The following is a 13,575-nucleotide window of genomic DNA, read 5'->3' on the forward strand; positions in this document are numbered from 1 at the left end:
CAAAGAATGTACACATTTTCATTAGGCTTATTTTCATCTTCTTTAGCAAAGTTTGTACTGACAGTTTCTAGCTGATAATAACAACCTTTTTTTTTAAAAACATAATCCATATAGTTTTATGTAGTGCAATGCTTTGCACATTGTAAGCTGTCATATGACCCCAGGGGCAAGTCTGATGGTCCATTTTTCATGGCTAAATAGTGTTGGTGTGCTATGGTTGGCATCCCTTGAAGAGGATATCCATAGCAGCTCTGATTAGCGATAGTTAAGTAGTTATGTACCTCTTGATTAATGTTGCTACCGTGTTTTGACTTTTTAATGGCTTGTTTTTCTTTTTCTTTTATGACCACAGATCTTCCTATATCCTTTTTCCATCTGGTACAAGTCTCACAATGAAATTTTAAAATTACTCGAGCAGTTCTTTTCCATGTGGGGGCCTGATGCAAACAAGTACTTAAACTGAGCTCACAGGTTGAAAATTGTTGAATTCATATCTTCATGGAATTTGTCCAATAAGAAATCAAATATGTGTTCAACTTGTGTGTCAGTGATCACAGCTGTATCCAATTTTGTTGTTTTTACTTAATACAGTGTCCCTAAAGGATTTGTTTCTTATTCATAAGGGAGAATACTATTGTTAACTTAATAGCACAGTCATTTAAAAATGCTTGAATTTTAAATTGTTTGGCTTGAAAGTAATAGTGCACAAAGGTTTTGTCATATATGTTTATATATGTATATGTGTCATTGTATATCCCACAAATGATTTGCATCCACAACACAAAGATTATTTCCATTTAAGCAAACTGCTAGTCATGGCAATTGTATCTACAAGGCACTTAATACTTTTTTATTGCCAATATTACCGGCGATGTTGTGAAGAAACAAGGGATTTTTTTGTCGGTGTATCCAATGTAAGCATCAGGTGTAGTGTGATAGAAATATTTATATGATTATGTGGTTGATATAAAGAAAACAAGTGGGAGACTGCTTTACAAAGCATATTGATATATATACTGCAAATTCTCTGCTGCCAGTGTATACTGCTTTTTAGCTGGATAAAGATTATACCATGCATTGCATCAATCTTACACTAGTACTGTTAGTCCCCTTGCTAGATTCTTCTATAGACCTTAGGCAACATGTGTTGTGAATGAGAATTGTATGAAGGTGTGTGCGATCACCATAGCCTTGTATGAATGGGGGTTCTCACACTCAAGGCTGTCTATTCTGAGACCACAGATTCTGAATGCGCCCTGTCTTTCTTACAGGTGCAAAGGGGGCCTCTCTTAGCCCTGTCCTCCTTCAACTCTTTTGTGACTGAGTGATGTGTGTATTTCTAATATCGTAGATGTGTTGGTGTGAGTGTGTGTTTCTCTATGCCTGGTGTTGTCTTGGAAGTGCAAGAGAGGTTTGTGCAGCAGATTTTACTGCAATAAAGTGGACTATAGCTGTTTGTGTATTTATGTGAATGAGGAGTGAATGAAATGTAGCGAAGTAGTAAGTTTGCAGTCTGGCATTTAGCATATTCTCTTGTGCGCATGCTCTAACCCCACTCCATCTTTTCCATCCTGTCTGGCCAAAGTTGCCTGGCCTAACCTACCCTTCGCAAGGCATTGTGTGTGTCAGTGTGTGTGTGTGTGTGTGTGTGTGTGTGTGTGTGTGTGTGTGTGTGTGTGTGTGTGTGTGTGTGTGTCCGTGCTTAGTCCCATTTGAGTTGCACATATATGCATGCGTGTAGTGCCTCCACTAATGCACAGTCTTTGTGGGGGCCTCTCTTTTCAGCCATGCTGCTTTTGAGACACGTTGTGCCTGGGCATAGAAACAAAAGCTCTCCATTGCCCCTCAATAGGCCAAAAACAAAACCGTGTCAGGCGAGCTAGCAGCCCCCGAGTGTTTGCCATTTAAGTCCCAACCAATGGTGGCGGAGATGGAACAAAGGGGCCGGACAGGGACGGAGGCCTGCACTGTTTACAGTGTTAATGTCTGGGTGGCACTCCCAACAAGGCCCTTCCATAAACATACATGTGCATGTACACTCGGTCTTTTTCTCTTTTTTTATGTGTGTGTGTGTGTGTGTTTATGTCACATATTCACACTGAATCAACAGGTACATATGCAGACCTTATACTATGTTGTAAAATTCACACACAAAAATGGAATTAAACTTGGACATGTCATACGGGCATAAGAAAATTTGTGTATCCAACTGATAATTTTGACATTTTTTTTATTACCCAACTAGGCATTTACAAATTTATACAATTCTTAGTGTTTTAATAATTAGAGAACAGAAGGTTCAGACTATACTGTCAAAACTAGTTCATATATTTTAAATAGCTTTGTCACTGACTCTATACTAATTTTCTTCTTGCTTTGTCACCATAAATAAATTAGCAAGCCAACTCTTCCAAATGGCATGCAAATGATGCCCCCAATTCACATATGTTTAAAGTTTTAAATGTTTTATGATAATTTTGTGGTTCATTAATTTCATTTGTGAATTTAATTGAATGATTTTATTCTACATCTTACCAATTGTTTCTGTAAGAGCTAACTGTTGAGCTAGCTTTTTTCCACATTAAACTTGTAAACTTGAGTGTAGTATTTAGATAGATAGATAGAAAAGGTGCATACAAAATATTGATTAAAGCGACACGCAGATGGCTAAGCACATATTCCAAAATATCTCAACCCTTTTAAGCAGAGATGAGTAAAACAACTGACATTGAGAGGTGCTGTAGAGGCAAAGGATTATTCAGGCTTCGATTTTTACTGAAGAAGAGTCAGGAGAGTCTGACACTGGTATCAAATAGCCTGCACAGTCCTTGGACCAGGGTTATCTTGTAAATACTCTGCTCCAAGTCCATAAAAGCAAGGGTCCTTTATGACGGCCAAGGCCACTCATTCACATTAAAATAAAAAAAGCACTCAGTGCAATCTCAGTGTCTCTGTAGGGAGGAAACATAACAGGCTGGAGGGATTAACAAAATGAGAAGTAAGTAATAAAAAAATACAGAATTTCACCGTCTTTTGTGCAGTCTTTGTTGTCACAAGTTCCACTCTCCATATGAACTACTTGAATTCAAAGTAGCTTATGTGTGGTCATGATTTCAACCAGTTAATGTGATATCCTCCGCTCACTGTGTTTTCACTCGGTTTTGTTTCTCTATGTCTCTCTTCTGTTTGCATTTTATTCTAAGTAAATACAGAGCCCCCTCAGCGGCCCCTGTAGGTACTGATTCAGGTTTCTCATCTCTGGATGTGTAATGAGTTCTGCCTTGTTTTTGTCTAACAACAACACACAATAATAAGCAAAGTAATTAAAAGCAGTATGAGAGAGACGGGGGCTGGGCAGACCCCACTTACCAACAAGCATTAAAAATGAATTTAAGTCAAGAAGCAACAGTGGTATTACTGATTTGATGAAATGAGTTCTGTTTTTTAGTATTTTTGTCTTGATGTATTTATGGCTGTTTCTGCTCCGATCAAGCTGATTTTTATTTGAAGACACACAGTGTAGAAAAAGTCTGATTATTCCTGGGTTTGTTGTCTTCATCCTAAATGGAGATCAGGGAATAGTGGCAGGGAATGGGTGGGAGAGTAAAATTTAATTTAATACATTTTTTGACTGAAAACATAGTCTTCATGTTTTGTTAGAGGACGGAGCTGCTCTGGTGGTGTTGCAGACCACCTGTCACCTGCCCGGGCTCTCTTTGACCTCGTCTCCTGTGGCAACATGTCACACCCCCTTTACAGACAGCCATGTGGGACGAAATGACATTCTTGACCTTTAGGCATGTTGGCAAGCAAAGTGACAACAAGCATAGCTGACTGTATGTCAGTTATGTGCACTGCATGTGGACAACCAGACACACGCAAACACACAGTGCCAGCGCACACTGCGCACGTAGTCTCGGAAGATCATCTAATATCAGAGAGCGTCAGGGACAGAAATCCGATCGTCTGACAACCAGGATACAGATAGCGATTCTCCTCCGCTGATCCATGCAACAGATAGTTTCCACAAACAGCTGCCTGACTAAGGTTACAACCAACCCAGGCCCGCACCACAGTGCACTGCTCTACCTCACATCGAGATAAAACAAAAGCTTAGGTTACCGTCAATAGGAAATTGATAAGATAATACACTGTTTGTGGGGTTTTTTTTTGTTTTTTTTGATGAAAACGTTGACAAGAGGAAATGAGAAAATGTTTGCTTCAGCGTGAAATAATATCATGTATATTAGTCTTGTTAGGTTTTCTGTTTTTTTTAAATATTTTCTTCCGTGATTATATCGTTGTTCATCTCCTTTTTTTAATTGAAGCTCATTAAATGTTTAACCCAAATGTCAGCATATTTGATTAAGCAGTCATAATTGTTTAAAGAAATTCAATTCTCACAAAGAAAAGTATCATCACTTTACATTCCCCCTGCCTCAAAGTACTCTTAATAATTTGAATATGGATTTATATTATAAGTGAGGCAAAGAGATATGCCCCCTTCACATCAGTGTAATTACGAATCACAAAAAAAAAGAGTTTGATTCAAATAAAATAGGCCATTTGTACACAAGCAATTAACTGCTGCGGCTTTAAATAATGTAGCCCAGATGGAACCTAATTATAGTCGGCATGCTTTGATTTGCACTTCCTGTTGGAGTATCACTCGGGGCGTCACTTTGGCTTTTCAGTCACCTAGCGTTTGTTTTGAAATTTGTGACAATCAGAGCCGATTACCATTTGTAACAGCATGCAGCGTTTGGTACGCAGGGAAGAAAGCATGGCCCATAGCTATGGAGGAATTTCCTTGTTTTCAGCTCAAAAATCTCCTCCTCTGTTCCCTTACCTCACTGCACACAAATGATAACAACTGTGTGCGTGAGTATACGTGTGTGTTTGTGCCCGCATGTGTGTATGTGTGTGTTCCATCCATGAGTAGACACTTACAATTGATGAATGTGTTTATGTGTGTGTGGCAGCATCTTGTAGCAGCGCAGAGTCAGAGGGAGATCAAACAGTCAGTCAATTACCTTGAGAGGGCTCCAGTGGCTGTGACAGAGAAGAGGAGGCCAAATATCCAGGATCAAATACTCTTCTCTGTCTGTCACATAATGAGGCAGCTTCACCAGGCTCAAACAACACACACAAAATGGTCAAACACAGGGCACTGGTCAGGCGCTACATTGAAACTGCTCCATGACTGGAGCACGGAGCACATAAGGGAGCTCTCAGCACAGGACATGTTTCTGTACCGGCTCTTTGCTGCCTTAGAGTGAAACAGGGAAACAGTGAAACATTGTCGTGTGTATGCGTTGCCTTACCTGTAGGTCATCATTACGTGCAATATTAATCTAAGTTTGTTTGTTTTTTCCTCCAGTGTAATTATAAACACTGTTAAAACTAAAGACAATTTTCTGTATTCCCCGTGACGATACCCAGTGTCGTGGAGCTCGACAGCATCATTATTGAAACGGCAATGAATGAAACCGTTATTGCATTTAAAACAAACTTTATTAGGCTAATGTCATTACTGTAAACTTGTTAAAATCTGTACATGCAACTTAATTGTTTCACAAGTACGAAACAGCTACACAGTGTACTTTAGTTTAAATACAGGATACAAGTTACAGTTAAAAAGGGTGAGCTCTTTGTCCATTGTACGCTGTTTTGCCAATACATAAAATCACTTCTTCATAAAGGAAAAAAAACAGTCTGCTTATCAGCTAATTGGCTGTTTATGGGTTTCCTTTACCCACAAGATACAGCCAGATGACACCATCGATTTCCACAGTTTTTAAAAGATATTACTTTGATTTGTGGTGTAGCTGACATAACTCTCGCTTGTCTTCTTCTTCTCCCTCTGTCTCTGCCTCTCTTCGCCTGGTCACTGGGGTTCCTCCTCTAAATCAGTGGTCACATCTCAGCTATGACAACATCCATTAGGTTCAACACGCTTTGGCTATTAAAGGAGGAATGGATGGAAGTTTTAAAGGCCTGTTTAAGTCTACATGAGAGTGGGTTTATATCTGTGTGTGTGTGCGAAGGTTGTCTGGGGGAGAGGATTTTATTTCAAAGCTTCTACCATATAGAAGGGGTGGAGCTTAACGCCAGAGTCACTGAAGGGCCACGGGCTTATTTGCATATCGGCACAGAGACACCCCCCTGGTGACCCTGAACTGCGATGGGATAGGGTGGAGACGCTGGCGGAATTCTGGAGTTCACCGCTAGTTCAAGATGAACTGGAAAGTGCTGCGGCATTGATCGCTTCTGCAGAAAAAAGAAAAGAGACAAAACAGAAGTAAAAATACAAGTGAGAGAGAGAACAATGAGACAGGGAGAATAGAAGAGGTGGAATAAAAAGATCACAGTGCCTCAAATTGGATATAAATGATAGATTAGAGGTGTGAGAGGGCTGTGTCTTTGTTTCCAGGGATAGGTGTTATGATGAGCCCTACACAGGTAGTGGAGTCACCGGGAGTGCTGGGTTATTGACTACCATGATTGCCAGGCCAGTAAATTTGACCCAAGGCACTGACTGCCATCTGCTTGCTATATAGCGTGCAGTGCAAACCCCTGTCTCAGAATGATCGAGAACCCCCTTATATACTCGTACGCGCAAATTACACACACACAAACATACCACTGGTACCTGGAACCCAAATTCCCTCTCAGCCCAAAACCCTATACCTGCTTACAATCATACACATAAACACACACACATGCACACACACCATCTCCATTAATGCTTCCAGGCAAGGGTCAATCTAATAAACATGGGGTCAGTGCAGTGGTCATCAGAGGGCTGTCTATGGTGTGAGAGCCTTTAAGTTGCTTCCTAATTGTATCCCGGCGGCCTTCTAGTCTAGCTTTTTATAGCTGATACGATGTGCACTGTGGGGAGAGGAGGAAGCCAGGATGGAAAGTGAAAGGCACTGAGAAAAGGAACCGAGGTAAAAAGGTATGTCTGTATATTGTAGAGATTCGATTCATTGAGAAGGGCTGTGGTTATCGACTTTTCTCTCCTGGGACCGTCTTTTTTTTTTTTCAAGCAGCTCTAAATCATTAACTGCTTTTTGTTTTTTAAATGCTCCCAGGAAAATTACAGGAAGTCATTGTAATATTGTTTCGAACAAATGCAAGTCCCTAAGAAGAAAAGGCTGCAGATGCAGAGGTGAAAATAAAGATTCACAAAAGAAAGCTCATTACAGCCACTCTTGATTTCCTCCATTCCTCTGTGTGCAAACATGTCTGAGATCCATCTATCAAAGTATGAAACCCTTAGTTTTATCTAATAACAGGCATCGGGTGAACTGCAGGACACCATTTTTCAGGTTCAGTTGCAGTCAGACGCTAACGAGAGGTGGCACAAACAAACCATTCCGTGTTACAACTAACTTGTTAGTTCTAGCTCAACTGGATGGCACAGCCAAGGTGTTCTGCCATCCAGTTGAGCTATCAAACTAAAAGGCTGGGCTGTGACACCCAAACCCTAAGGAACCTGACGCGCATGTACCAGATTTCAAGCTCCAGCGTGACCCCAACTTGGGAACTTGCTAACCTGGAGAAGGTCAGAGGGAAACCCTGCACTTCTGCCTCCCCCCGTCACTGCCAGACCACCTGATATGTTCACTAGTTATCGCTCTCCAACTTCTGTCTGGCCTTTTCTCAATTAGTCCTTTGGAACGAATGACTACCGCTCCACTGGTTTCACTTAGTGCACCCATTGTGTATATATCTAGTTTTGTTGGAAGGACCTCTTTCCATCTCCTTGGTTGTGCAGCGCTGTTGATTATCAGGTATCCGCTTGAATAACATATTAAGGCTATCCCATTGGGCTAACAGGTCATAGGCTGCCATCGTTCTCACACATAAGGGTTTAGGTCTTCACGGAGCATTGTGGGAGTTTGCGAATCTTACGAGACTAAAAATCTTATGTAATAGTGTCCGTTTCTTTTCACTTATTACGTTGCCATGGTGAGTATATAGAATGCAGAGCTTTAATTTAAATTATATTAGCACTGATCATGTGTTTCCTTTCATATAACATTACAGTCAGTAAATATCTTGGTATGCACTTGTGCTTATCTTTTCCACGCAGGCACAGAGAGGCATGAGCTGACTTCCTGGATGAGCTTCGACTCTATCTTCAGGTTCTTCAGTGAGTTCCATGCAAAAGAAGGCGAGGAGGCAGAGGAGACCTCCAACTCTGTTACCACACGCAGTGGCTCCCACAAAAACAAGCACCAAGATTTGTAGAGAACCATCAACAGTGACTCGAAACAAGAGGAGATTTGGGGAGGGCGCAGAGGTTAAAGTGCAGAAAAGGTCCTCTGATATTTTTTTTTATTTTCTCTCTCTTCCTCTGTAACCTCCTACCAGATTTCCTTCCCCACTGTTTTCCCCGAGTGTCATTTCTTCCTCCCAGCCCTTCCTGACTCTGCACACGCATAGCCTTCTTGTTGTAAGAGACAAGAGTACAGGGTCACTGTGTATACATCACAATAACGTTTTGCATTACTTCTGGTTGAGTGCAACTGTCAAAGCAATATGGGCCTGAGTGTTAGCGCTTCCCGTGGGCTGTGGCCTGGCTGCGGGTACGGGCCACAGCAGCAGAGATTAAGGTTGACAGGCGCTGTGCACAATGCGCTGTGGTGCACCTCTAATTGTCCTGACATCAGCCTGAACTGAGCTAATGCCCCGCCTGCCCTCCAGTCTGCACCGCTCAGTCTCCTCTCCATCATCCCCCCCGGTCCTAAAGCCTGGACCACTCACCCTGAAATTAGCTCATGCTGTGTGGTACATTGTGGTAAGTTTGGTATCATTTCAGTTTTTTAAATCCTGTACCGACCGCAAGTATTTTTTTTAATAAGAGTGAATACTCTTAACTCTTTTGTTTAACAGCAGTTGTTTTGATTGCTTCATGATTATTGTTTGACTCATTCACACACACATAATCAAAAAAAACTTTTAAACCTCATTTTTCTCATTCAGATTTGTGAGTGTGATTCTAAGCTGTTTGTTTTTTCTTTTCTTTTTTTTTTTGGAATTGCAGTTATTATAATAAGAAAGACTTTTCGTAATTTCTGAAATTTGAAGGCAGTGTCTCATACAGACACTATGACTATGATTTTATTTTTTAATATTAAGCCAATATTTTCTCAGCGCATGTAAGTGAGTAAGTGTTTACTTTAGTGTATCTATGAGTTTGATTTGCAAAAGTGTGGAGAGCTTATTTCTCTGGTTATTATAAATATATATACTTTTTCCTTTTTCTCCAGTTTGATATCCTTGAAATTGATGTCTGTGGCTGATTGGATGTGATGAAACAAATAAAACAAACACAACCTGTTCTGAATATGGAAAATTCAGGACACTGAGCATATTTAAAATCATTTAAAGTCAGGCATCAAAATGGGTTCGTGAGATATCTCATTTTAACGGGAGCCAGAAGTCAGCTCACAACACTCATAAAGCCTCAATATATTGCCTTACACATGTCATGAAATCCAAGATTTCAATATTATTCTAAGCCGGAATGATATTTCCTTAGATGTTGGAGAAATGTAACATATCAGTTTTTTTCCTCGCACCAAAGTACTCTTCTTGTGTACTTAGAAGTGACAAAGTCAGCTCCCTGCTCAGCTGCACATAATCTGACTGCGTGTCTTAAACATGATCTTTTTTTCCATAAAGCTGGTATGTTTTATAAAGCACTCAAGGCTTAATGGAGTGCATTTCTAATGTGTCATGGCATTAGTAAACCCCCAAATTGCATACTAAATCATATGATACCTTAGACACACATTCTCAAACATTCCTACCCTTTTCTATCCTTTTTTAAAACAGTTTCCATTGTTAAACTTCCGCACTGAACACTGAAATCCTGCCTTTTCTGCCCACTGTGTGTATGGTTGAAGGCTTTTGTGGATTATCTTTCTGCTGTAATGAGACAAGTGCGGCTGATGGTTGCAGGCCTAATTTCCTTTTAATTTGATTTAGATCTCTCCAGGTTTCAGCAAAAGAAGTTGGCTTATTATTTGATTTGATGAGTTTCATTTCAAGATATCTTTGCTCATCTTTCTCCTTTTCAACTATGATCAGTTCATTTTTCACTCTACAATTTGTATATTGTTGCCTTAGGAATAAACAAGATTCTGCTCACTGTTTTTTTTTTTTTTAATAATATCCAGCAAGCCATATGTGAAGGGAACTAAAGATGTAAGAGCAGCCTAAATCCAAAGCACAGTTTGGAAATAAAAGGGGAATATTTTCGCCAATTGTTCTTGAAGTCATTATTTTTTGCAGATGGTTTATTATTTGTTGCATTGGATTGAGAAACACGCCTATTTTGTTTAATCACAGCACAAGCTTTTTGGTTTTATGAAACTGAAAGTTTCCTGCCAGGTTTCTTTTTTTTTTCTTGTATTCTGAAATAGTTTCATTCGCTTTTGATCCGTTTCAGTTTTGAAGGTCTTAATTATTTTCGACGCTTCTGCAGCACAGCAATTACTGTACTTTTACATGATTTCATTGTTGTAATAACCAATTAAAACAAAGCAAATAAACTTTAAATCTTGATTTTTAAACCGTGTGCTTCTCCTTTTTTCCTTTTCTCATTTTTCTTCTTCTTTGTTTTCTTGGAATGGACGCGCTAATCGTCCTGACTTTTTCACGGCTGGTATTGCGCACGTTACTTATTTAGAAAACCATAAGGAAAACTCCACAACGCAGACAGGCCACGACAGCTGTGGACGCGTCAAGTGATCGAGGAAAAAGTCAAGTGAAGTCACATCCGTTGTATCTACAACTTTCCAAACGTGAAATCAATACTAACCACCAAACATGCCTCTGCTACCAAACAGTCGACCACGTGTTTTGTCAGTTTTCTAAACTTTCAAAAATGTATATTTTACTATAGCTGTGCTGCTTTGTTTCTGTAGTGAAACGGGTCATAACTTTAATTGTGCATATTTTTTTTTTAAAAATCCTTAAAGGTAATGATATTGGAGACAGAGCGTTAAACTGAGCGATACGTGTGTCAGAGGGAAAACAAACTACAAACTGTAATGCCTTTTTTTTTTTTTTTTTTGGTCGTTAATTTAGGCAAACTGAGCCCCCTCTAACTCAGCGAGGTTTTACGGCATCATTTGTTTTCACACGGTGAAACCGATCAGGTCATTAAACGCCCCCTCAATAAATCTTTAGAAATCTTTTCCATTAACCCCCGAAACAACAAGTGGAACCAGGCGAGTCCCCCTCACACAGTGTCAGAGCGCAGATTAAAGAGAGGCATTCAATCACACACACACTCGCTCTCTCTCACTCGCGCTCTCTCACACACACACAAATGAATTAGGCTCGACTTTCCGTCTTAAATGTGTTTAGAACTTCCTCGGGATATGTATGTAACTTCACAGCTCTGCGATATTGAAAAGGCAAAACCCCACTCTCGTGTTAGCGAGAATTTTCTGAGTTTAATTAAATAACCCGCCTTCTGTCCACAGCAGTGATGTAGTGGTATCATAAATTAGGACCTCCAGTCAGTTGTCATCAAAGGCACCCGATTAATACACGTTTGGAGGAGGGGGGTTGTATTATATTTTCGACCAAGAATTAGTGCGCCTTAAGACTTAATTGTTCATAGACTGTTAAGTGTTTGGCTATTTTATAGATAATGCTGAAATATCGAAAGTTGCGAGAAAGCAGACAAACTTTCTCTCATTGGTCATTCACTTCCATGGGCGCCCCCATGACAACGACGATTTCTGTCAGTCAGTCAGTCAGTCTGGCGCTAGTTTACGCTTTTTCGGTGTTTCCTAAAAAAAAAAAAGGAGAATAAGTTGGACCTTGACGTTTGAAGGATTTCCAAACCAAAACCAGAAAGCCTGATTTCCTCTATCTCTTCCCTCGATAAAAGCAGGCCCAGCGTGTGAATGTATTGGTATGTCTGATTTGATTAAGCTATAAGGATTCACTTTCTCCCAGCTGGTGTCGTCAACTCGTGTAACAGACAGCTCCACACTGAATCATATCTGCAACAGGGGGAAAAAAGAAATAAAAAAAATAACATCAGCTGCGGAGCTTTAGGGTGAAATCTTGCCAAACGGGGGGTCTGTGCTGTAATGTCAGCTTTTTGGAGAGAAGGGGTGGGGACCATGACATTAAAAAAAAAAAAGAAAAGAAAAGAAAGAAAAGTTGGGGAACCAGTGTGCTGCCACCGCCTGATATTTCAATTTTCACTTTAAGAGAGTTGTTGTCACGCTTGCTTGCTCCCGTTCCCTCTGATATGCACGCCATCCCTGCAGAAGATGAACTCTTTCCAAAGGAACCAGGCATTAGGCAAAGTTGGAATGTCACCCCTCTGACAACCCCCTTCACACACACACACACACACACTCCTCCAACACTCTCCAGCGGATCACTGTCAGATCACTATTTGCATAATTATATGCTCAGCTCAGAGGAGAAAACTAACCCCCAAATTTTACGGGTCAACTAACTGCAACAATCAATGTTTTATCGGGTATACTAAGGAAAAAAAATATCTTTCACAATCATGGTAGAGGGACTCTCTTTCGCTCCATCTCGCCTCTCCTTTTATTAATTCAATTCAATTACATTATTGGCATGACTGCTTATCAGGAACAATATTTCCAATTCAGTTTCATAAATGTAAATCCACCCCTTCCCTCTCGCCGCAAATAAGAACCTCTCTCTGCCCTCTCTCTTTCCGTCTCAGGACTTGAGCAAATATATATATATTTAATCTAAACACTGGGGAAATTGGCTTAGACTTGAAGATGCATTCAAAGTTGTATTCCTTCACTTCCTTTCCCCCTATATTCTTTCTCAACTTTATATCACGTTTTTCCTCAGCTGATGGGGTTATTAATATAAGCCCAGTATACAAGAGCACAGAGTTCTTTGGCCGGTTTCGTTAGACGTCATTACATATTCATTGACTTGCAGAGAAACCATTTAATCCACTGGAAAACAACTCCTCTCCAATCGCCTCTCTGCTTAGAATCCTCATAAGGAGTCGCAGTCTGAAACAACACTTGGGGACAAAGACATCAAATTTCGGAAAGACTATAACCAAGATAAGGAAGGTGCATCACAGCTGTAAGGTGCAAAGTTTGGTCAGAAGTGTTGCATCAAGAGAGCTCCTAAAGTGAGCTGTTCTTAAAGGTTGAAGTCTCTCCCACCCACCATCCCCAAATAAACTGCAAATATTTATTTTTTAAAAATCCCCTTATAAATTGAGGATCATTTGATATGTGAGATATTAGCTATATATATTTTTTTATTATTATTCAGCAGTGCATATTTTAAGCAAAACGTTCCCAGAAAAAAATTATTAACATATAACAATTTTGAGCTTAATCGACGGACGCACATATAATATTATCCAGACTGTGCTTCTACCTGTTTTGGAGTTTCTTATGAAAAAACCCCACTAATATAACCATAATGGGTGAAAATATGCAAAGCAATTCGGCTATCCCAGCAAAATTGCAATTCCCCAGGTCATTATAAGAAAATCGGGGCTTATACAGAAGTGAAAAATGCCTT

The 13,575-nt window shown here is 40.0% G+C and overlaps 1 protein-coding gene across 1 annotated transcript in view; it reads left to right on the top strand.

Moving 5' to 3' along the window:
• Positions 1–10,981, top strand: part of arb2a (ARB2 cotranscriptional regulator A) — a 161,989-nt gene extending 151,008 nt beyond the window's left edge. The window contains exon 11 of the mRNA XM_080892947.1: positions 8,102–10,981. Coding sequence (XP_080749073.1) covers positions 8,102–8,259 — 158 coding nt within the window. The 3' untranslated portion in view covers positions 8,260–10,981. The remainder of the gene's footprint in view (positions 1–8,101) is intronic.
• Positions 10,982–13,575: the final 2,594 nt, after the last annotated feature.

This window comes from Rhamphochromis sp. 'chilingali' (genome assembly GCF_963969265.1).
Source record: "Rhamphochromis sp. 'chilingali' genome assembly, chromosome: 10".
In the NCBI taxonomy this organism is placed as follows: Eukaryota; Metazoa; Chordata; class Actinopteri; order Cichliformes; family Cichlidae; genus Rhamphochromis; species Rhamphochromis sp. 'chilingali'.